At 42.5% G+C, this 26,279-nt stretch overlaps 1 protein-coding gene across 33 annotated transcripts in view; it reads right to left on the bottom strand.

Moving 5' to 3' along the window:
* The window catches only part of trol (terribly reduced optic lobes), a 531,158-nt gene that overhangs the window by 45,364 nt on the left and 459,515 nt on the right, over positions 1 to 26,279 (bottom strand). For all 33 annotated transcript variants that reach the window (XM_075888764.1, XM_075888744.1, XM_075888745.1 and 30 more), the window contains 4 exons: positions 24,236 to 24,336; positions 21,028 to 21,300; positions 11,277 to 11,540; positions 1,545 to 1,658 (listed from right to left, as the gene is read on the bottom strand). In XM_075888764.1, coding sequence (XP_075744879.1) covers positions 1,545 to 1,658; positions 11,277 to 11,540; positions 21,028 to 21,300; positions 24,236 to 24,336 — 752 coding nt within the window. The remainder of the gene's footprint in view (positions 1 to 1,544; positions 1,659 to 11,276; positions 11,541 to 21,027; positions 21,301 to 24,235; positions 24,337 to 26,279) is intronic.

The raw sequence follows: 26,279 nt of genomic DNA, 5'->3' as shown, positions 1-26,279 counted from the left end.
ATCCTAAGTGCCACGCGTTTAGTTGGTGTCACATGTGTGAGGCCATGCTGGATGTGGAGGGCGCTTTACCAAATAGTTTTCTGCAGCATCTGTGTCATTTGCTCTTCATTTTTGACACTGTGCGCGTAAGCATGGTTTCACTGCACGCGCGTGGTGTGGCCCCCGACGACATTGAGCTTTGCCTTTTCTTTCATTTTTTTATTACAGATATTACTACCAAGGGGATGTCAGATTAAGCACTGATCGAAACTTTTCGACACCATGGTGACAACGACAGATCTTCAGAGGTCAACTCATCACGTGTTTACATTTGCCCCGCAAGTTTCAAGGGACTTCAGCCTTCCTGATTAGCTCCGGCAACAACATGACAGTGTGTTTAATAATGCAGTGCAATGAATGCGATAGCAACAAATTGTAATGTTATATGAAGTAAGGCCGGCAGCCAACTCTTTTGATTTCGATGTCGCGGAACTTCCATAAAATGCTTGTGTAAGCAAATACGGCCGACCCATAAAGAAGTGCTCTTTTCATACAGTCCCTTCCCATTGAAAGTGCCCTGGTGATAGCCGGAATAGCGAGCGCACCAGCTATTGCGACCGCGCCCTTTAAAATCGAAGTTCATCGTTGCTACTCCATAGCGACGCCACCCCTTGTTTTTTCACGCTCATTCAACATGGGTATTTTTTTTCTGCTTGAGCATTCGATGGCAGCTCTAACACACGAGGGTATGTTATCATATGCACCCTCCAGGCGATAGAGATAGACCAACTCGTTTGATCTCTGCTTCAGCAGCCCTCTCCCGCTTTTACCTACTCGTAAACTTTACAATGCTCAGGGGCATGTTATCAATTTGGACTTGTTACAGAGCATGGCGGTGATGGCGAAAAGCCGCCAAGAGTGTCCAAATAATTTCTATCACAATAATAACACATTTTTCACCGCTAAATAAGTGTTTTTAGGTTAGCTCTGCCTTCAGTTTCCCTTTTGTTTAATTTGTGTGTTTATTTTTTATACTTTCGTACCGAACCTGCATATAACAAAATCCTCTTTATAACAACATTTTCCTGTAATTTGTCAATTTTATTATATCCAGGTATACCTTGCATTCTATATTGAGCGAGGCACAGTTGTGCGTACTGAAGTGAAACAAGCTAAAGCAGTGCAAGTAGGAATGTAATATTGTGCTCAGCTACATTTTGCATGCTGCATGATTATGGTATGGGGACGATGTGAAGTGAGGAGCAATTCTTTACGATGATGCACATTGTAAAGCTATTTTAAATACCAAAAAAAAAAAAGTCCGGTCAGCTTTTTCTATAAAAGCAAGCATCGTAAGCAGCCATTCTTTAAACCAAGAATTTCACGTGCACATAAGTTCTAAAAGTAATTCTCATACACAGTAAAATAATTTTTGACAGACATAATGTTACAAATATGTTAACAAATATGTTGACAGTTTAATGAAATATAAACAAACAAACGCTCAGCTTCTAACAATATTTTGCATCCACAGTCACACATGCAAGAGAAGAAAAAGGCTTTACCATGATCTTGCTCCGGTTTGAATGTTATCTGGACTTCGAACCCCATGTAGGCATTCACAATGGTTGGCAACTTCATGTAAGAAAGAGGAGCCTGAGTAAATCGCGGAAGCAAACCTGCAAAATGGGATGGCGTAAAATGAAGTGTTGCATAACATCTCTTAATTTTGCACTTAGAATGCTAAGTAGCTGAAGTGTGAAGGTTATAGAAAATCTAATCATGTATGCACCAATATTTGAATAATTAATCAATTCTCTGCTATTCAAATCAATACACAAATCCACTATTCACTACTCAATTAAGTGTCCTTGAATTAAATGCTAATCAATATACAAAAGACAAACACCTATGCATACTGATACCATATACAGTTAGACCTGCCTGTAACGAACCCCCATATAACTAATTCATCAATATTACAATGTTTTTCTATTCCTTGCCATTACTCCATAGAAGCACATGTATTTGCAACCTCTGTGTTACAAAGTGTTAGCGGGGACATTCTTGATATTATATCAACGAATTTTCACCACTGACAATTTAGAAATATCCCCTTGAAGCGCAGCATTCACATATATGGACGCGACATGTTTTTGCCAGTTTCTCCGACTACAGTCTATGCTCGTTATAATGTACCCGGGTACAACGGACTTTCGGATACAACGAACCATTATTCAGCCTAAATTTGGTCTGCATAATAAATTAATAGAGCACAGTTCGCTTTTAACGAACTACAATACAACGAACTATCGGCTACAGTGGACGAAATAAGTGGCATTTTTTTCGTGATTGCACGCATATTGTGGACTTTTGCCGCATTGACACGGGCTCATAACAGATTGGACCACGCCGCTTTCTGCGAGCTAAAGCCATGGTAATGTTAAATTGCAGCTGGCAACATTGGTGGCTTTCGACCAAGCCAAGCCTTGTTGTGGCACAGACATTTTCCTCGTTCAGGAGCGCGTCTCACGAGATCGAGCGCTGTTCCGACGAACTGTCTCCCCCCTCCCAGCGCCGCCTTCTGTGCAGAAGAACCGTGCAGTTCCGGGGATAACGTTGCTTCCTCCGCCGAACCACCTTGCAGTTCCCGGTATGGCTGTGTCTCCTCCTCCGAGCCCGAGAACTGGTCTGAGAGAATGGACCACAGACGTTATTTAAGGCCGTGTCAGCCCCATGTTTGAGAGGATTTGCCCCAGTCGACGTTGTCGTGCTGGCCGGCTCTGTAAAAAAACAACAACCTCTGTTGAAATCGTTGCCTGTTGAAGTCGTTGCCGACTTCAACAGCTGGAAAGTTGGAGCGGATCTTGGCAGGCCCGAGGACACCCACGACACCGCTCGACGGCAACGACGAGATTGCCGAAGTCACCCGCTCTGGTTGGGTGAGTGCCTGACGTTCGTCTTTTGTCGTCAGACCTAGTTAGCACAGAGTAGCCAAGTGTGTTCTTTTTAGATCTTTAGATGTCTTGTGCCTGGCTGGTTCTCGACTTGCTTCACGTCGTAGAATCTAGCTTCTGAGACAAAGCTCTTTCAGAAAGGAACGTGCACGAGTTGCGGTACACAATAGAGAAGCTCAAAGTGAGGGACCTTCTCGATGTTTGTGAGCAGCTGGGTGTCTCCGTTGCTAGGACGAGCCGTAAAGGAAATATTCTTGATGCCATGAGGGCGGTGAGAATAGCTGAAGAGGAGGTAGAAGAGGCTATGGAGACTATTAAAGAAGGACAGTGGGAGGCTGAGGAGCGTCGAAAACGCGAAGGCGAGGAGGCTGAGAAGCGTAAAAGCCGAGAAGAGCTTCAACATGCTCTTAGAATAAAAGAGCTAGAACTTGAGCAGCTTCGCATAACCTCGGTGCAGTCTAGTCCGCTATCCTTGGCAGACAAAATGCCAAAACAAAAAATCCAAGATTTCATTTTGTTGTTTAGGACGGGTAGAGACATCACGCTTTTTTTAGTGAACTTCGAGCGCATGCGCGAGAAAATTAGGAAGGTGTCTGCTCCCAGAAGCTTCTGTCAGTCATTCCGGGAGAGGCCGCGGAAGTAATCGCACGGTCCTCTAAAAAAGACTGACGACTACGCTAAGGTCAAAACGGCCCTCCTTCGTAAGTACAGCTTGTCTGCCCAGGCATTTTGGCAGCAGTTTCGGCAAGCAAAAAGGGGCAGTGAATCATGCACAGAGTTCGTGTACCAGCTTAAGTCTAATTTGAAAGAATGGCTTAGAAGTCGGGATGCATACGGTAACCACGACAGGGTGATTGATTGTGTGGCCCTCGAGCAATTCTATCGTGTGTTGCCTGAAGATGCCAGACTCTCGCTTCAGGACAGAATGAAGGGAACAGACATTAACAAAGCTGCTGAGCTAGCTGATGAGTATTATACGCGAAGGAATGTTCAGTTGGATCGCGAGGATACAAAAGAGAAGAGGGACTCCTCAAGGCGGCTTGCTGCTCAAAATACAGCACAAAAGATGGCTCCGCCACGTGACGAATTGAGTCAGGGAGCGACTAACAATGAGAGGGAAAGGAGAAAGCCAGGAGAGGCACCTGAGTGGACAGCAAGTGCGAGGGAACGCGTCGACACCGCTCGAGCTTTTGAATCAAAACGACCAATTGTATGCTACAATTGTAAAAAGGAGGGTCATATCTCATCTAGCTCTAAGCAAAAGTTTGCTTTCGCTGACATTCGCGAGTCGGACGAGAACTTGAAGTTACTCGAGCCTTACATGCGCGAAATTGTGGTCAACGAAAAGAAATGCCGAGCACTCCGCGATTCAGCTGCGACGATGGACATAGCACACCCATCTTGCATCTCCCCTGGCGACTATACTGGCGAATGCGCCTGGGTCAGACAGGTTGCGGAAGAGCAAAGTGCCTGTTTGCCGATTGCTGCTGTTGTTCTAGAGAGAACTTTTGGAAAATTGTGCACTGAGGCGGCCGTGAGCCCTAATTTACCCCAAGATTTTCCGTACCTTTTTTCCAACAAATCAGAGCAGCTCCTTAAAGAAAAGGGCCAGTCATTTTCATCTCCCCCCGCGTGCATGGCACTCACGCGATCGCGGTCCCGCGCTCTTGCGGGGAGACTTGAGATCTCGATTTCGAACGAGGAGGCAGTCGAACGTGAGACAACTCCCCAGGGAGACTTGGGCCAAGAGGCGGCTAGGGTATCACAGGACATGGAGACAGTAGGGCTCCGGATACGGTATTGGCTGCCGAACGCGACGAGCCTGTGGAGGTGGAGGAAAACAGGGCACTTCAGGAGAACATTCAGTCGTACCTGCTTGGTCCCTCATTCACTTGTTGGGAAGAGCTCCGTAAATTAGACAGGAACACACTCATCACTGCGCAGGCAAGTGATGATACCATTAAGAACCTGCAGCATAATGAGAAAGAAGGAGTAGCCCGAAAGAACATCTAATTCTGCACAAAGGCAGGGCTCATGTATCAAAAGTATCGGGACGCTGAGGGTAGAACGTTCGACCAGCTTCTAGTGCCAGAGAAGTACCGACGACAGTTTTTGGAACTGGCACACGGAAATGCCTCGGCGGGCCACCTTGGCATCAAGAAAACAAAGGCGAGGCTCGCACAGGATTTCTATTGGCCTGGATGCTGGAAAGATGTAGAAAACTTCGTGCGATCATGCGACACGTGTCAAAGAGTAGGAAAATCTACTGACAAACGGAAGTCTCCGATGAGATTAGTGCCTGTTATCACAGAGCCATTCCGGAGGCTCATAATTGATATCGTTGGCCCCCTTTCAGAGTCCCGTTCGGGTTGTCGCTACATTTTAACTGTTTTGTGCGTGGGAACAAAATTTCCCGAAGCGGTTCCGCCAAAAGAGCTCACCTCTCCCTGTATTGTGAACGCACTTTTATCCATTTTTGCTCGTGTTGGCTTTCCAGCCGAGATTCAGAGTGACAATGGGAGAGTATTTACCAGTTGTCTCACAACAGCGTTTTTTGAACGCTGTGGAATAAAAATAATCCACAGCTCTATAGGACATCCACAGTTTAACCCCGTGGAGAGGATGCATGCTGTACAAAAGCGAGTTCTGAGAGCACTTTGCTTTGAACATAACAAAGATTGGGAGCCATGCATACCGACAGCACTGTTCGCCATACGGTCCGCTCCCCACGAGACAACGGGATTCAGTCCCGCCGAGCTTGTCTATGGAAGAAACTTAAGATCTCCATTTCGGCTGTTGAGAGACTCGTGGGAAGGTTATGAAGAAGACCTGCGCGTAGTGAGCTATGTTTTAAATCTGTTGGAAAGACTATCTAAAAGCAGAGAGCTCGTTGAGGAAAACATGAAGGCGGCTCAGAGTTTAGCGAACACTTACTACGACAAGTTGTCCCGGAAGAGCACGTTTAACATCGGCGACCAGATAATACTGCTACGACAGTGTAAAAAGAACAAACTGTACATGCAGTGGGAAGGGCCAGCTAAAGTAATGTCCAAGCTTTTAGATACAAACTACGAAATAAAACTGGGCCGAAAGAAAGGTAGGGTTTACCGCAGTAATTTAATGAAGCCTTACATCCAGCGCCATGCCGTGGTTAACATGACACTGAATACGGCAAACGAAGTGGAGACCGACCTCTTAAGTTTTCCACGGGAAAGCGACGCACCAGCTAGCAGGCTCGTACAGCTTATTGCCGAAGAACAAAGTCTCACGGAAAGTCAGCGTGATGATCTCACGAAAGTAGTTAGACTACGCAGACGTGTTTTGCGACAAACCAGGGAAAACCTCTTTGATAGAGCATGATATTCAGTTATCAAGTGAAGAACCGATCTCTAGCAAGGCTTACCGCGTATCGCCGAGGCAAAGGGAAATCATGGAAGCCAAGATCCGCCGCATGTGTGACTTGGGGGTCATCATTCCAGGTGAAAGCGATTACATATCCCCGCTCATACTAGTCGAGGTTCCGGGAAAAGACCCTACGCCATGCGTGGACTACCACCGACTAAATAGGATCACATTAAATCATACGTATCCGATACCTAATATCAAGGAGAGAGTAGAAACCGTGGCAAAATCCACATATATCTCCCTCTTAGATCTGGTACGGGGATACTGGCAGGTCCCGTTGACGGAGCGAGCCTCTCGTTATGCCGCATTCATTTCCCTATTGGGAACATTTCGCCCTTTAATGCTTGCTTTCGGCTCAAAGAATGCTCCCTATTGCTTCTCAAACCACATGAATCGGGTGTTGCGAGGTTTAGGAGATTTCACTCTCCCGTATCTCGGTGATGTGGCGATCTTCTCTGATACGTGGGTCGAGCATGTGACTCACTTGAGGACCGTTCTGGCTCAACTACGTGATGCAGGCCTCACCGTGAGCGTGCAGAAATGCCACTTAGGGTGCGCAAGCATAAGTTATCTCAGTCTTGTCGTGGGTTGTGGCCAGCGTAGCCCGTCCGAGCTTAAAGTTGCGGCCGTTTTAGAGTATCGTCGTCCCAGCACAAAGTCGGAATTGAGGGCGTTCTTGGGACTGGCGGGGTATTATCAACACTACGTCAAAGATCACTCAAACCTTGCTAGTCCGCTGACGGACTCTCTCCGCAAAACCGAGCTCACTGTCATTTCGTGGGACACAAGAAAAGAGAATGCTTTCAAGAGCGTGAAGAGCGCTCTCGCAAAACGACCCGTGCTAGCGGCCCCGGACTTTTCTCACAGTTTTATTATTCAGTGTGATGCCAGTGACCGCGGCCTAGGAGCAGTTTTGTGCCAAAAGGACGCCGAAGGGCACGAGCGGCCAGTTTTGTATCTCAGCAGAAAGCTCAGTGTCAGAGAGGAAGCTTACAGCACTTCAGAAAAAGAGTGCGCCTGCCTTGTTTGGGCAATTGGTAAGTTAGCATGTTATGTCTCAGGGTGGAGCTTCATAGTAGAAACTGATCACTTCCTCTTGACTTGGTTGCACAACATGTCGTCTAAAAGCGGTCACTTACTTAGGTGGAGCTTGACGCTTCAGCACCATAACTTTAGTGTGCGCTATAAGAAAGGGAAGCTGCACACAAATGCAGATGGTCACAGCAGAGCTTATTGAAGTGCAGCCCAACTCCCTCATACAAGTTGAGGCACATCCTTCTGGTGTGACGTGTTTTGCATACTTTTGGTGTCTCTTCTTTCGTTTTGCTTTAAACTGTATCAACAATGTCGCATTGCACTAACAGATGTATTTTTGTTTGAAGTGTACTCTGATATGTTAGCAGGAAGGCCAGCCTCTACCATTCTGGTAAAATTGTTCAAAAAAAATCGCACAGAATTGTTTTTTGGCTGCTTCAGCGGGCTCCGACCTATTCGTATGGCATTGAGGATAGTTTCGCGCGGCCTTTCTTGACATCGGGACTGTGCAGTGTAATCACAGCATTCGTGAGAGCCAGTGTTTTGAGGTCTCTAAGGGATACGCTTCTCGTGCTAAAACGTACAATAGTAGAGAGTCAATATATCTCTTTGCTGCCTTGGTCTGGCGCTATGAGAGACGTTCAGAGGGTACTTGCTTCCATGAAAGCGGTTTGGCTTTGTGTTCAACTCCGTCGTTTCAGTGATTCCCTGCAGGGCTCTGAAGATCACCCCGGAGTGGCTACAGTATCGACGGTCAACCCGCATCCCTCCTTCCGAGCCGCCCTAGACGGCTCAAAACTCCGGATGCATTGTCTGGTGGTGGGGGTGCTGTTGTGCCACAGACATTTTCCTCGTTTGAGAGCACGTCTCACGAGATCGAGCGCTGTTCCGACGAACTGTCTCCCCCCTCCCAGCACCGCCTTCTGTGCAGAAGAACTGTGCAGTTCTGGGGATAACGTCGCTTCCTCCGTCGAACCACCTTGCAGTTCCGGGTATGGCTGTGTCTCCTCCTCCGAGCCCGAGAACTGGTCTGAGAGAATGGACCACAGACGTTATTTAAGGCCGTGTCAGCCCCATGTTTGAGAGGATTTGCCCCAGCTGATGTTGTCGTGCTGGCCGGCTCTGTAAAAAAACGACAACCTGCTACAGTAAATGCTCCTTCTTGTTGCTGTTTTCAAAACGGATTGCCTCCCTGCTTCGCCTTCGGGCAAAGGCTTCAGCGAAGTCCGCTCGACGGCTCGCCGCTCTTCGCCACCGCTACCTTCGCGACACAGCAAATTCCTAACAGCCCTTAGCCAAGCCAGTCTGAGAGCACTTTGGCGACGTTATCCACGGATGTAGCTTGTTGACGCCATTTTGTCGTTGTGTTCCTGTGCTTGACTGCTCTGTCTATTTGCTCATTTCAACGTAATGGCCTCCAGAAAGCAGACGCAAATTTCGCTGAATGACAAGCTGAAGATAGTGAACGCTGTTGCGCGCGGTGAGATACAGGCGAACATCGCAAGAACAGTGAGACTGTCTAAGCAGAACGTGACTTCAATTGTGAATAATAAGAGTATTGCTGGCAAGCAAGTGTTGGGGGAAATTAATTCTAAGCGCTTCAGGCTCCGCGAGGCGACGTACCCAGACATTAAGTACGTACTACTCGTGTGGCCGCCTGATGCTCGATATCGCGATATTACGGTGAATGAATTCTTACTGAGGAAGTGGGCCTAACAGCTAGCTGTGATCCTCGGACACGACGGCGTCACTTTCAGCAACGGATGGCTGAAGCACTTCAAGGTAAGGCACGGTGTCACATTCATGCAAGTTTGCGGTGAACACAACAGCATGAGTATCGATGCCGTCACTGAGTGGCAAATCAATGAGCTACCAGCGCTTCTTGCAGGATACAGTGAAAAGGACGTATTTAATGCAGATGAAAGTGATTTATTTTATGAGGCCAAGCCGATTAGGGCCTACACGGTTTCCAGCAGTCACTGTCATGGTGGTAAACGCTCAAAGGAGCGTTTGTCCGTGTTATTTCATTAAAGAATATATATATTTTAGTCCATATTTTGTGCTCCCCAACCCACCCGAGCCAGCTCGCCGACGCGGACTCAAAGAGACTGGATCTCTGGATGCTTTGAACGAGCGCGTGCCTCATCGAGCAGGCAAGCATAGTTGACCGGGCTGCAAGTGCAAAGTTCCTTCTTCCAAGGACTCCCTTGAACTAGGGTCACAAGAATACCATACCTGAACACTCAAAGCTGTTGATGGGTCGCCGGAGCTGCTCGAGCGTTTCCCAACCTCTAGCGCCCCATCTCTACCACCATGAGAATGTATGCTCACATCATGATATGGACAACTTTCTGCATCGGAGCCATGCGAGGGCCTGTTGTGCCAGCTGTTCTCTTTGTTCTCTGCGCCCGTGCTACAACGCATGATTGCTTGATTTCGTAAGTATATCTGTCACAGTTTTACTGTTATTCGATAATGGGTTAGAATAATTACATATTTGTGAAACTATAGCTCACTGGTATAAAGATTGCCGAGAAAAACGGGAAGAGTTGCTGCCACCAAACACATCAGCGTGGACTTCTTCATTGTGCGACGATCGATGCGATTGGTACAGGAGAAAGCAGAAGAGTGTGTGCTTGCTAATACAAGTTTCCTGCCATTAAAGGGACCCTGAAACAGTTTTGGCGACTTTGTACAAACACATTGGGCCGGTAGGCCAAGTTGTAATGGTCATTTAGAGACCGATTTGAGCTTTCTGCATAAATTGTGTAATTTATTACAATGCTTTAAAGCTACGAATTGGTGCAGATCGCTGCGACTCTGCCAAACACGTCTTCAACTGCCCATTCACAGAGTGATATACTCTGGCCATTTCACGTTGCCGTGGCTGCTGATGTAGCCAGATGTCATGGCTGTAGAGTGCACGGAAGTAAGATCGGCTAGTAGGGTGGCAGCACCTGTCAGAGCTGATATGATCCACTTTGCGATTTTAGTCTCTGCTGTCAGATGGCGTGCGTGCTACTGGGCACACTGTGTGATGACTTCAGAGACTGCATGCAATCTGTCAGCGTGCGATCTCGGAGGTCTAGACTGGTAAAAGCTCAAATCGTCGAGCTCGCTCATGAGAGCTCTGCAATCGCCAGCGCTGCCAGTGTGCCTCATGAGTTGAGGAGGCCAGGCAGAAGTGGGAAGGAGGATATGAAAGTATAATTGTCCATAGTGGTCTTGGCACACGGTGTGTCACTAAATTTGTGGTGCCAAAAATTTTATAATGCTCTAGCCTAAACGGTGACTAAACTTCAAAAAAACGTTTCAGGGCCTTTTAAAGAAGGCCTTTTCAAGTATGTGCGAACGCTTAGGTCCTCCGATATCGTGGTGTTATGGGGCCTAGTTTCTTCAAGCATTGTCAAGAAGTGTTTAAAAAAAATCAAGCATTTGAACGCACTTGACCTAATCGAGTACGATGCCCTTTGGGAGGGTAGTGGCGGTGGCTTAAACAATGATTTGCACTTGGACCTCTCGATCAGGGATTCTGACTGGACCATGTATGACCACATCTGACTGATTAAAGTACGTACCAATTCTGTTTAATAAACAAGGGTACTTTGCTTGTGCTGCCATTCATTTTCTTTCTTTTTTTTTTAAATGTATATACTGCATGTGTTAAGACTATTGCACATTATTATATATGCGTTCGAGAAATACCCATGAAATTTGTGCAGCCCCTTTTCGAAGCCCCAAAATTGCAACAAAAAAAGTGCACAAATTATGTGAATAAATACGATACATGCTGTCCTAATGCATAACTTAAGAAATCGCCTTGTTCTTTGTCTTGAATTTGACCGGAAGAGTTTGAAAATGTATTTTAGAACTCCATATGAAAATGGCTTGTGGCCTCACCGGTGACAACGAGAATTGTTGGAACTTCAAGTGTAGTACGCTCGCTTTTAGCCGTGCAGATGTAGGTGCCTGCATCACTGGCACGCACATCTGGTACGACCAATGTGCTGTCACGAGGCAGAGCCTTGTGGGGAATGTCGCCGTTGTCACGCGTCCAGCTGTAGGCCACAGGAGGTTCCAAGTTGTGCCGGCAGTCCAAGACGACAGTTGATCCATAAGGAATAGTCCTTGTCTCCACTTCATTGGGCGGTACCGTTGGAGTTTCTGCAGATCGACCAGAGTGAAAACATAAAAGATGGCTTAATATATGTGCAAAATTCGGAAACAATACACAACGCTAATGCACTGAAGGACAATGGGCATGTAGTCAAAAGGCCGAAAAATAACTTCAAGGTACACAGATGCCAAATAATACCCCCTGCACAGCTGTTATACCTTTTATCAATCAGAAGAGTCTTGTCAAAACATTAGCTCTTGAATGAAATATATTTTATTTGCTGGCTGTTAACTCTTTCGTTACCATGCAAAAATGGTTATTTTTCATATGTCTCGGGAAGATCGTTTTTGCCAGTTTATTATGTGCAGGATTTAATGTCCCAAAACCACCATATGGTTATACGAGATGCCGTAGTGGAGGGCTCCAGAAATTTTGATCACCTGGTGTTCTTTAACGTGCACCCAAATCTGAGCACCCGGGCATACAGCGTTTTCGCCTCCATCGAAAATGCAGCCGCCGTAGCCAGGATTCGATCTCGCGACCTTGGGGTCAGCAGCAGAGTACCTTAGCCACTAGATTATCATGGCGGGGCGTTTTTGCCAGCTTGAAAAGTACCAAATTGTGTGCAATGAAATGCTCTTTTCACAAAAATATATGCTATAGAGCAACAAAATAGTTTGGAATGAATAAAAATGTGGAAAGTTGTAACTTTTGATTGCCAATAGGCAAACAAAGATATAGAAAACCCTATATGTGCAAAAATATTCACAACAAAGAGAATTAAGAATATACATCTTCAAGACAACTTACCCAGGAACAGTATAAAAATAACAAATGTTGAACAAGAAGTTCCTATTCACATAAAAAAAATCAGAACGAACCGAGGTGCTGCTTCGTTGCTCAAGCCATGCGGTGAAGCATTGCCCGGTTTCTTGTGAGACACAAGTTAACTCGTGCACATTTCCCACTAAATTTTCTATTTCTTGGTATAAGAGCCTCCAGCTGTTCTAATATAGATGAATGCCTATCCCTCTGTAAATCAGATGTATAATGAACTTCGTTATTTCATCTAGCGTAATGTTTTTCCATGAGCCACCTCACTCCGCTTAGATTGGTATTCCTATTTAAGCGACCAAGCATACTTCTTAGCATTTTGCACATCGTATTACAAAAAGAACAATATTGCACACAGTTCTATAATGTTTTGTGCTGCTCTGTAGTTAGAGCCAGGATGTGCTTTGGAAACCTTCTTGTCATTAGGAGAAGCCCTACAGCCGGTGCCAGCACACCGCGCCCCAGCAAAGTGTGGTCCTCGCACGTTACCAGATTAGCTATAAAATCGTGCACAAAGGTCAGCAGCTACGCACTTGTGGTGGAGGAGACAACTTGAGGTCGTAAAAAAAAAAAAAAACCCATGGATGGCTATGGATTTCTCAGATTGATGCAAAACATCGATGATTGATTTGTGGGGTTAAACGTCCCAAAACCACCATATGATCATGAGAGACGCCGTAGTGGAGGGCTCCGGAAATTTAGACCACCTGGGGTTCTTCAACGTGCACCCAAATCTGAGCACACAGGCCTACAACATTTCCCCCTCCATCGGAAATGCAGGATGCAAAACATCGTCTCCACAAAACTTGAAGTTGAAGTGCTGTCATCCTCGAACTTCAGGCTCATCCTCACTCAATTCAGGTGTGGTTGCAAGACAGTTTTGAGCGGCACATGTCTTTTGCAGCGCTGGTGCACACCTATGCACGCATGACGACTGTGCCATAGGTGCGACTACTGACACTAGATGAGACTCTGTGTCTGATATAACAATACGAGCAAAACCAAATGGAAACTGGCTGAGAAGGCCATCTCGACACTTTATACATGTGGCGGTCCATGGGAAATATTTTTTGCAAAATATATTTTTCCCTGACTCTTAACAACAGCTGTCTATCGAATAGCTGGCATAAATTTCTGCCAACTATTACTGCTCAACATTGTCAAATCGCGAAGCTGACACCTTAATTCGATATTTGGTTTGAAAAAGTTGCTTTCATAACATAACTTCGATGTTACTGCAGTATAATCTCAAGGGGCATGCACTTTTGTCAAGTTCGTCAGCCTAGTGCACTTTTCCAACAATATACGCACATTGGTTCGCGCAAATGTCTCTTAAAAGTCACCATGTAGCCCAAATGGGCAAATTCAAATTGATTCTGAAAGTTGAGTGGCTTGACTAACTACTAGAAAGTGCTGGGTGCATGAGAAACAAATTCAGCATGCTAAAATCGGTGATCCAAATCGTCTATCACCGGTGATCAATTTGAATAGGCGTGGTAACAAAAATTTAGCATGCTAAAATCGGTGATCCAAATCGTCTATCACCGGTGATAAATTTGAATAGGCGTGGTAACGAAAAAGTTAAGAGGCAGCTTTCAGTTTTAGGCCAATTATAACTTTCCACTTTATACGTGTTATGTGCAAGAATTTCCAATTAGACATTGACAGAACACTGAAATTAGCAGTCACATATATACTGTAGGAATTGCCGATTCGCCATCGTCTTCAACATGTGGCAGCAAGCAACATTACGCATGCTTTGTGATGTGCAGGAAACACAATAAAAGAAAAGACCATGGGCAGCTATAAGGTATTGTTGGACAGACCGTTACAGGAAATGGGTGTGTATGCAGCATGCCGGTATCACGGGTAGTGGCAAGAAAGTGTTTTTGTCGAAAGTTTACTTATGTAAGCTTTGAAGAATGTGCGTTGACTGCAGTACTGGTACGGTTCCAAGTGGCGTGCTTAAAATGTTGCTTGAATGACACATTAACCATACGCGATCCATTGTTGGCCTCTGGTCACAGTGCAACACAGCTGTAGCAGTCTGTGGTTAAACACTGGTGGGCAACTTCTTTCGCAATTCAATCATGCGCATGTTTTGTCACTACAACATGTGCCATTCATAAAAGATTATTCAAGCTACTTTTACTTCAGCTTTGAGTCTTTTACTTTTGAACCAGAATGAGCAGAAGATGGAAAATGGTTATGAACCACAAAGGGTCTAGCATCCAAGGTCTATTCATAAGGTATGTTTATCTATTGGACCAGTACACTGACCAATCTCGTTGATAGGTTGCATGTGTCTCTTTTTGTCATCAACTTTATTGGGACAGTCCTGTTTTTTTTTATTAGGTCATTGTAATGACATGCATAGTGGTTTCTATTTCTTTGTTGTGCACTTTTCACTGGCTAAAATGCTTATGCGTGCTATTGCTAGGTGCACACCATGTTAAAGTGCAGTGGGGCATTCCCAGGCATTTGTCAAGGTTCTGATAAGATAGCATGCCTGATGTATGCAGTTTAAATTATTCTAGAATTTATATGAGCACCAGTTATTAATTTCGAAAGTACAAATGTGCACGTATAAAAACCATTGTGTATAACAGCCAAGTACTATATAGATAATCAAATACCATGCTTGCTGCTGTCATTGTAGTGCAAGTGTTCCTGGTACTTGAAATGCTCAACTTTTGCAGAGCACAAGCCCATTCAATAGAGAAATCAATCTTCACTGATTTTACAGCTTGGTTCCTCACTGTCACAACTGTGTCATAGTATCACCATATCAGTTTTATAGGTTTTGATTTCCAAGTAGGTAAACTTAGAGCGGCCCAGCAACACTTTTCGAGCATGGTCAGACAACACTGCCTATCAGTAGTCAAGGCTCCCAAGAACACTTGAGCCAAATGTAGTATGGCACGCAACCTAGAGTTTACCCTTAATTGTCAAAACTGGCTAAAATAGCTCCTTATTCTTTACAAATGATGCCATATATCTGAATTTTCGCGCCATGTACCCACCTCTGCAGTCGTCAAGTGATTTAAGCATCATAAGCTGCAGAGTTACCATGGCTGCCACAAGATGCCACCAAGTGCCCACACTCGCAATCGCACTAAAAATGAGCTCCACATTCGAAAAAAAACAAGAAAAGAATGCTCAAGGTTATGACACACGCTGAAGAATAGATGCATCATCTTGTCTCCTCCGTGCATATCTTGAAGCGGCACGGAAGTGCTTGACGGTTGCGATGAACTCCACTCGTAATGGACGAATTCTAAAAATTTTTTGCAGCATGTTATTCGTAAAGTGTCGTGCACTAATAGTGAGACTATTTTATTAAAATTGAGAAGAGCATTGCAGGGCCCCTTTAACAGTGTCGTGATACTGCTTTTTGATATTTAGTTACTGAGCTGTAAATTACATGATTTTGCATTCCTGATGCCCTGAAGTAAAGATAAGCATTCGAATTTTTCATTTATGTGCATCCCTTAAATTGCCGTTTGAACATTGTCACATTTTCATGTCAGGAAAGTTTGCATATTGAATTTGTTTGCTTTTAATACTCCAGCAAATGCAGCTTATGAAACTGTTATAAAGTTAAACCTCAAAATAATGAACTTCCATATAACAAAGTATTCTGTTTAATTAGGTATTTCAATCTTTATAATTCGGTGTTCATAGTTCACCATATATTTTCTACCTCAATATGGAGAGAATGTTTATCCATAATTTCAATATAAGAAAGTTTAACAGTCACAGGGAAGGTTGGCGAGGAAACATTCTGGATCTCCTGCTGGTGTCACTATTCATGTGGTTGACTTGCATGTGGTTTTTTCAGTGGCATTTTTCATAGCGTGGGCCACCTTAGAGAGAGCTGCCATTATTCAGGTGGTGGCCTTGCCTCCATGCAATTTTAGAACACTGCTTTCTGTTTTCTTGGCATGCAGTGGTCGTTCAGTGCTGCTTTTATCGAGCCAAGTGGTTCTGTTTGGTGAACATACTCGTACCTAGCATTGCTGTCTTACTACTCTAGGCAACATAACATATTTTGCTCTCAAGCTGCAGAAGCAGACCAGGTGTGATAGTTTAACTTGACCCATGTCATCACAATTCGTTGGTATAGCATTTGTTTTGGCTTTATAAGAGATTTATGGGTGCTGTGAAGAGTATTTCATGAGCATGGAATCAAATTGGCATTGCTATATATCAGATCTAAGATAGCTCTAAATTATTTAAATTGAGTGAAGGTAGCGCACAAAATAATTTTGTATATTTGACCCCATTGCATGCGAGCATTTCTGCTTGGATGATGCTTTATCCTGAGGCGCCTCCATTAAAAAAATGGGGGACTGCAAGAACTACATTTAAAAACTTATTTCTCGACTTTTGCACAAGCTGCCAAGTGGTTTCAGTTCTAATTGTAGCTCTGCTTGTTTTTCTGCATTGCTTTTTTTCATCATGTCCTGTACACAGGACCCCGGGTCGGAAAGGGTTAGGACAGTGTAACTACGTGGTAATTCTGATACATACAGTGACTTGCTGAGTGGTAAGGGATCTACCCTGCAAGTCAGCTTTAAAAATTATATCACATAATACGAGCTTAAAATATAGCTTTTGCTAAATCTGTGTGTATAGTCAAAACATGTGTACTGTTCTCTTGCATTGCTTGCACACACACACTTACCTCTTGCCACAGCTAAGTATCACAATATAAAAATTTAGCTTATCTTATATTTGAACGGTCATGAAAAGCTTAATAACTGTTCACAGGTTGCATTCCTGATTTCACTGGTTGTGTTTTGATAACAATGTGTCGCCAGTACTACTGAGATTATTCATAGTTCATTTTCTCCTGCTTCTGCTCACCCGTATGCTTCCTGAGAATTAAGAACAGCAGTGCACACTTGTGGTTGTCCCATTTTAGTTTACATTAGGGTAACAACATGCTTTGTGGCATACATACAGCACCTACAATTATTTTTATTTACTGTTCAAATGCATGCAAATTTACTGGAACAAACAGATGATATCAACCTTTTTTTTTTCTGCCACAATCGCAAAGAAAATAACGAACCCCATAACTTTACCTCTCAGTATTTCTGGCAGCTATAATATTTACCTAAAAGTATTATTTTTGTAATGTGCAAAGGAACTGCTATTGAGTAAACTTGTCTTTCATGCGAAACAGTAATCTGAAGATTACATTAATTAGATTTATGTGTCATTTTTGTATTTATGTGGGAAGCAATACAACCCAATATAGTATATATAGGTCAAATATATTATGTTCTGATCCACTGGAAGAAATTTCTAAAGCTAATAACACACCTAGCTCATCTGTGACAGAGATATGTTGTTGATGTGTGCAGCTATATTACAATGATATGGAATACCATAACAGCATGCGGGTTGCAAAGTGAGTGCGTAATTAGAGGAGGAAAGGTTCAGAGCAGGATATTTCCCACCAGTCAGTGCAGGAAGAAGAGCAACAACATGGTGCAGCACACATAATGCAGAATGAATCGTGTTACTTACGAGTCGCCATATGCCAAGGCACATTGGATGGAGAACAAATTCTTGTTAGTGCATGATACAACCTTGTACAAATGCACATGTGAGTAGCATGGCCATAAAGACTAGTTATTGTAACTTCAGAACCTACTTGTTTGTCCGAGCATTACGGCAAAAATGTTAGGGCAATAGGCATGTTGTGTCTTGCTGATGAAAAGCTGTCCTAATGTATAGAAAAGAAAGAGGATTATGAGGGAAAGATGACAACTACAACGTGAGCTTAATTAAACTGTGCCACCTGGCTAGATTATTTTACTGTTATTGCTGTTTAGCATTCCCTTAGCTCAGCACTAACAAAGACTTAATTCCTTTCTTTAGCAGAAAATACAGGAAGTGAACAAAATAACTCTACAGAGCATGAGGGAACGATTTTTTTCAAGATTGAAGCACTACCAATCGGCATTCTCTTTTCGGTACTACAATGCCTGAGGGTGTTCAGAGGGGACTAAATTACTTAAACTGCTAGAATACAGCTAAATGCAAGAAATCATGATTTGTTCATAATGAGGCCACTTGAAAAGCCGTGTTCCAACATTCCCACTTTATCACTTCTGTTTTTTGAGGAGTTACACACTGTATATGCCAATCATTTAACAAAAGCTCATATGCTGAAAATCCAATTATCGAAAATTCTAGGTGCACATAATCAAAATCTTATGGAAAATCTAGGTGTACATTTTATTCTAAGTGTAAATTATGAAATTATCAAAATTTTAGGTGAACTAACAATTAGTTACTTCTTAGTAACATTACTTGCAGGATGTTGCTAGGCAGAAACTATTCAATGGGACAATCCAGAAGGAACAGTTCTGATAATGCCTTTTTGCCATATCTTAAAGTGAAACATAATATCTCATGCCTTCAATGACATTTATGTAACACCACATGGGTAAACTTAATGTGATTTGCCTTAAGTGCTTCATAATATGTCAAGCACAAAAATATTTTTTGTATGGTTTGCACAACAGCTCCAGAAAAATTATTTGATTTCTTAAAACACCCTATCCAGTAGAAAATAATTTTTTCATAGCTTTCAGCTATGTGAAGCCCTGCTGTAGAAAGACAGCGAGATCAATTTGGCTAACATTTTGACTTAAACAGGCCTAACACTGTAATTATAGAGAACAGGCTGTCCCATCATTGAATGTGTGGCAGTACTTGTGACCTCATTTGCTTGCACATATGTGCAAAAGCGCTGCTCCATGCTAAATTTCTCCAAGAACGTAATTGCCAACACTGTACAACAGTAGAATATCTCATTAGAATGTATTGTACCTAGTTTGTTTGATGATTAATTGTGTGCAACAAGCCCAGTTTTATTAGTAAAGCATGCAGTGTTAATTATAGTTAAGCATGCAAGTTTACGTGAAACTACTTCTCTAGCTTAGTGTGTTAGTGTCAACAGAAATAAGAAAGAACAAAGTCCAGAGCAAAAACGTATGTTTTTACGACAACCACACAAACAAACAAAAGCATACAGAAATGACAGGTGTTAACGGGTGTTAGCGTGTTAAAAACAAGCACAAGAATTTTTAATAACCAAAAAGCAATTCCTTCAGTATTATTAGTAACAATAATCATAATAAAAAGACAGAAACATGGTGCATAAGAACTCAACAGTGGATACTGAACAAAAAACTAAAACATAACTCCATCTGCAACATACACCGAACAATAAAACCAAACAAAATACCATGAAACTGTCTTCTTCAAGGATACTGAAAAAATGTTTACAAATCACTACTGTTGCATTATTGATTTAAAAGAACCACATTACTGCTGCTTCCTGAATAAGCTTTTTCTTATTACTATTTTCTATAAGATCCAACTGATTATTACCATGCTCAATGAAAATAAACACCCACTAATCGTTTATCAGCACTAAAGTCCATGAAAAAGTTTTGGCAGTGACAAACATGGTGAAAGCATGGTTGAATGAGCAGCAAAAATCCAACACTGGGCAACATTATGTTCTCACTTTGATTGTAGGTGCACTGCATAAAACTTAGAACAGTAGATGGGACTAACACCATATAAACTCTGTGTTATTCCGTACTTTTAATCCCGTACTTTTTTTAAAGAAATGTCCACATCTATCTCGTAAAATGCATTCACACAAAACATTTAGATGCAATCATCAGGTGAGTGCTTCCAAGTTTTTTTCTTCTTTTTCTCACATAGGCATTAAAAAATCATCGCAAAAAGAAACAAACTATTTAAGTAGAATTTTTTGTTGGGCTAGCTGGTGCATGTTTTACGGAAGGAATAAGGTGCAAGAGAGGCATTCGTCCATGTCACTTCTTGTGGTCCTCTTGCTTGCACCTTAATATCAAACCCTGGTGAGTCCAAGAAGCTGCCCAGAAGTTTACTTTAATGTAAGCAGCTATACTCACTTCAATTATATTACGTGTCGTGATATGAAAATATAGACATCGGCACAGCACTTGAGCGCACATAATTTTGGACATAAGTCGGTCCACATAAAATGCCTTATGTTCACCCTGAGTATGACACAATCTTGACACAGTAAGATGCAGTGAATGCAGATCAACATGAAGCATAATCAACAGGCGGCATCAGCATCTAGCAAAAGAATCAGTAAAATGTGATAACACAAGCATAAAATTTGGAAGTGATTGCTACATGGTATTTATTTTAATTAAATGTCAACTGATGCCAAGGCAGAAAATATATGCCTAACTCAAGAGTAACTCCTCACATAGAAGTAGTTCCAACTTTTTGCAAAACAATTAACCATTCTGGTTCCTTGCAAGTAGAGCATATGAGAGGGTAGTGGTTACAAATATTGTATGTTTTTATTAAAAAACAATAATTTCTAGGGGCTTTCTTTTAGTCAACACTGTCCCTGAAGAATATTTTAACATTGTTTGGGGCAAGATACTATTTAGGATACTATTTACATAGCTTGACAGTTGCATGCATCAACTGCACATTAGAAGAAGGGGGTCGACATGAATCTATAGCTGCCCAAGTTGCCAGAAATAAACTGAGCCCTGCAGTATTTTTCAAGCCCCCTCTTAATGGCTGCTCAAATGCACCGACAAAGTAAGCCTTCTGCAAAATGAACTGCACAAAGCTACCCTCGATAACGCGGCCTGCGCGTACCTTCAATGGCAAGGACGTAGTCATCATTCAGTGTGCCGGCAGGGCTGTCAATAGAGCAGCGGTAGACACCACCATTTTCAGGACGAACACCATTCACTGAGAGGACAGCACCCCGCACTCGCACATTCTCAGCAAAATGATCATCAGCGGCGAGCTTCGTCCACTTAACAGAAGTGGCGCCATCTCCTGTCACAACACAGTGAAGGTCCAAGCTATCACCCATGTGGACAACCTCCTTGTTGGCCCGAATCCTCACTGAGATGCTGGGAACATCTGTTGAGAAACAAGCAGCCAGAAAAAAAAAATAATTGTTGAAAATAAATACTCAGAAGGTCACATGACAGCGGTGCACTAAGATACCTCTGAAAATTTCAAAATTTCTTAGCCCTTTGTCACTAAAATGTGACAGCGGCATGTTCGATGCTCCTTGAACTCTTCAAAGTTTGAACTGAACCATACTTAATCCCAAATGCTGTAGACGGCTCGGTTATGTAGATTCACAGTTTTGTACTGCACATTCCAACATTTTTCTTCAGTCATCGCTGTTCTTAAACTGCGCAAAATGACCAAGACATGAGTAAAAGAACACACAAAATACGAGTGAAGACATTTTTTTATCCTCCTATACCAAAGCAAGAGGCAGCAATTTTCTGCCAGTCCCGTGTTCTGGCTTACTGCCTGAAGCCTCTGCAAACCCCATCTTGTTTCATTTTGGAGCCAAGCCCAAAGAACAGGCTAGATCTGTGCTCACTTGTCTTACTCATTCGTTTCACACGGTTCGCCTAAGAGCAATGAACTAACTAGCTCCCCAGGATGCTTACTGAAGATCTTCAGTCATTAGCAAGGACAGTGCAAGCGTTCACCACCAAGAAAGTGTGGGCAAACACCAAAACCCTAATAGAGATATGTATAGACACTTAATTAGGCTGGTTGGCTAAATTTTGGTCTGCTGTATCAGTGAAAACGACACAGTGAAGAATGAAACACTGCCTATTGTGTTCTTTATTTTATGCTTCTTGCAGAAAGCTTTCCAAAGTGCAGAAAATTTCCCAAGTGCAGAAGAATCATAGCACATTTTCTCAGGAAGAAAATCTCTTAGCGTCTGAAAAATTTGTCCTGGTCTGGGGATCAAACCCGGGACCAGGACGAATGTTAATTTCTCTTTCTTGAACCTTCCATCACCTTGCACAGTTCCACAGACCCAATTTTCAGTATTAAGAGGTGCTTAGTCATGCCAGTCATAGTACCTATCATAAAGAGACCAAATTCCAGCGTATCATGAAATGAATCTTCAAGTTACATCTAAACCACAGTCACAGACAAATTTAAGTAGATTATACTGAGAAAGAATGCAACTTTCACATAAGTGAACATACAATAGACAGCAAGACTTTGTTCTATTTAATTTCTAACAAAATCAGCAAGTTCCATGAAACAAGTCAATAGAAAAGCAAACAAATGCAACTGTAGGCACTGATATTTATCTGAACCTTGGCACTGCTGATGAATGCAACTGCTTGTTTTTTATGGGTTTATTAACCAGAAACACACACAAGGATGGGAATAATTTTCACTCACACCCAGAAACCTCAGCTACATTGAAACTGGACTAAATGTCTAAATATAAAAAAATATCGCAGCTTGCACAAAGTCGTGCAAGACTGGGTCACAGCACAGGTCATGGACTAAAAGTAGAAGAGGACAAAGATGAAGAAGATAAAGTAAAGGGTGAGTGCTTGTTCATAAAGATGATGGTTTTTCTACTCCACATGGAAAACCACGTTTTCTATACTGAACTGTAAATGACTATGCTTTCTCTTTTTTTTTGTTTTCTTGTGTGTGAATGTTGCTTTATATCTCTTTCTCCTCTCTTTATTCCTGTTTTTCTTTATTTCCTTGTCTCTGTTCATCTGTCTCTTTGTAATCAATCTCTCACACATGTATCTTTCTATATCTTTCTGCAGTCCGTCTCTCACTTTTTGTATTTTTCTCTGTTCATCTGTTGCTTTCGCTGTGTATTTCTTTATCTGTCTTTCTGTTTTTTACTAGATTTCCTTTCTTTCATTCTCTTTTTTTTATAACTGTTTTTATGTGCCTGTTTCTCTCTCTCTATGGTCCACCTATCGCTTTCTATCTCTTTTTCTCCACTTCTTCATTTTCTTCCAACACACTTCTCATTTTCTACTCTTACCATCTATCTCTCTTTCTGCACTCATTCTGTCACCCTTCTTTCTCTCTTCTTAACCCTCACATCTATTTATTTTGCCCTCACAATTCGCTTTCCCATCACCATGCTCTACTACATCATACAAGGCAATGCCCTGGGCTGCCAGCGTGCCTGGATAACCGAGTGTTTAGGATGCTCACATTCAAATAGTAGGTACGCAAGCTCCAATCTTGCCTTGACAAAGAAATTTTTTTTGCCAAGAAATTATCTTTCTTCATATCACACATTCCTTTGCCCATCAAGTTATTGCATCCCTCCCTGGACTTCTTCCGGTAAAACAAAGCAGGAAGGCGTTGAAGAAGGGGACAGAAAATGCCAGTTCATGATGATGATCATCATTTGAGACACACGGCCAACCTCAACCTTATCAGCTCTGCTTTAAAAGAGATAAAATTTGAAACCATATTTATCTAAAATAATCTCTGCTACAGTGGGAATACAAAGCTCAAACAACGAAGTCCTAAAAATTTTTTAAGGAATTTAAAAATGTTGTTAATATTTCTTGCACTTTTACTGCATTGCCTGGTGTACAAAGGTGCAGTTTAACAGCTACACCAAGAAATATATTTAGTGCCAGACTGATTGATGCTCTTCAGAGAAATTTTTTTTTGCTTCCTCCCCCCCCTATACCCCCTTGGATCTTATGCTTTAGGACCTCTTGTGCTTAGGCCTACAAGCAGCTGCCACTTCAGCAAAATATGCCTTTTGATTTTAAGCTTCCCAGATGGGCAAATAATGTGTCAATCACAGAACAGTAAGGTCTGTATTCTAATGGAAATGATTTGCCAAATATGTCATTACATTGCAGATTCAGCATTTGCAATGCTTCAAAATACATGTCAAACAATACACAGTCAGAAGTTTACATACACTCAGTGTTATAATATAGACCCCTTAACTTTGCTTTCATCAAGATAGGCATCACATGCATCATTCTGCATGCTTAATAAATCCACCTAGGAGGTAAGCAAAGGATTTCACCTCTGACATGAAGGATGACGTAGTCTCTCGAGATTAACCTGTCCCCTGTCATGGCATTGCAGATGTATCTTCCTTCGTTGCTTTGTTGCACGTCTTTAATCCTGCAGTTGGAGTGAAGTTCAAATAATGAAAATCATCTACCAGCAGATTTTGCTATGCTAGCATGTTTCTTTATAAAAACACGCCACATTAATTTTTGAATTTTTCAAGTAAGGCTCATAGATGAGATGTTCAGCAAACATCATGTCTATGCTTTATGCTTTTAAATGCTGTGAACTGATAGCACTGAAACCAACTGGAATAGAGTTACTCGCAATGTTTTAAATTACTACATTAAATTTTCTATGTACACGACAGTCAAATGTTCAGATGTCCTATGATTTGACAAACATAGAAGAAATAATAACCGATGTTTCATATCTTCATCAGCCTTTTTATAACATCAAGAAAATGCAGATTGCTTGAAGGTCACAGTTGTTTTCACCTCAGCCTCTAATTACAAAGAGAGATCACTTGCAACACGTGCGCAACCAGGAGCACAAATGTTCATTTGTGGCATGTGCTTCCAATGTGGTAATCACTAGTCTTGCCATAAAAACAATATGTGCAACAAGCAGGATAGTGGATACATGATTGTTTAAGAGAGCATGCTAATAATGTAAAGAAGGCAGTGTATCACGCCTGGCTTGTCCCTGATTGCAGTTGATGTGGCAGCAGGCCACTTCTTGTGCAGTGTAGTGTTGTCACTGGAAGTGGTGAAAAGCTTAACCATAAGTTTTAAAGGCATTGAAGATTGCTCTACTCAGATATGAGCACTCAATCTGTACACATGTCTGATAAAGAGCTATTCTTTCTAAGAAATGATGTGTACATGTGTGATTGTGATGGGCAGCTTAAATATGTATGGTGAAAAATAAACCTTTGATCGCAGTGAGAGCTGGTATTAGGTTGTCTCTCATCTTTAAAGTTTTTATAACTTGTGCCACGAAGTGTTGCTGATGGACACAGATAGCCACAATTCTGATGTCACTAACCATTCCTACACTCCGCCACTGTACAGCAGTGCTTAAGGAGGCGAGAGACAAACTCACTTCATTTCAAACCATTACCGCATGCTAGCCATTTACAACCCTTGCAGACAATAACGGTAGGCTGGTACAGCAGTCTGCCACGAAATATGGAAGCACTACTAAAGAAATAAAGCTTCTCAATGGCTTTGCTATGGTTTGCGAGTAGACTGTGGCGGCCCAAAGCACTGAGCACACAGACTGTTCCGTGTCTTCGGTGGCATCTCAGATCTCTGCACATTCAACACTGCAGCTCACATTACCACGAGAACTAAGAAACTACCTAACACGTTCGCTAACTTCTGTTTGTACTGCTCATCATGACAGCATTACAAAACTTGTTGAAGCGATCATAGAGCAAGATGAGACTGCATGTAGCGCGTAGACAGGATAACCGCTGGTCGTTAAGTGTAACTGACTGGATTCCAAGAGAAGGCAAGCGGGTTAGGGGGAGACAGAAGGTTAGGTGGGGAGATGAGATTAAGAAGTTTGCGGGTATAAATTGGCAGCAGCAAGCACAGGACCGGATTAACTGGCGGAACATGGGAGAGGCCTTTGTCCTGCAGTGGACGTAGTCAGGCTGATGATGATGATGATGATGATGATGAGACTGTGAATCTCTGTAGGCGTCTTGCTGATTTCCTCACTAAGCAGAACATGAATGTTTACTGCAAAATCTAAGGTCGATAGAGCAAAGAATTTTAACCATACAGCTAGTTGTTAGTTGCGTTTCTAGCCCCATTTCATCTTAATGCAACTGTGGCTTTGTTTGACTGGTGTCAAAAATACAAGAAATTGCACTTACTTTTCATTGCACAGTAACGTTGCTGACACATACTGTTTCATTTGTACATGTGTTGAAAACATTATTATATTCACTTGAGTTCAATTCCTTAGAATCATATTTTCACTTGATGTGCATTTTTGTTTTCATGAAGCTTAAACTTAACATTCACTTGTAGCTGTTGTATTTAATA

Source organism: Rhipicephalus microplus, chromosome 3 (genome assembly GCF_043290135.1).
Source record: "Rhipicephalus microplus isolate Deutch F79 chromosome 3, USDA_Rmic, whole genome shotgun sequence".
NCBI lineage: Eukaryota > Metazoa > Arthropoda > Arachnida > Ixodida > Ixodidae > Rhipicephalus > Rhipicephalus microplus.
Note: the sequence above shows the minus strand (reverse complement) of the source record. Positions and strands in the feature narration are given on the sequence as shown.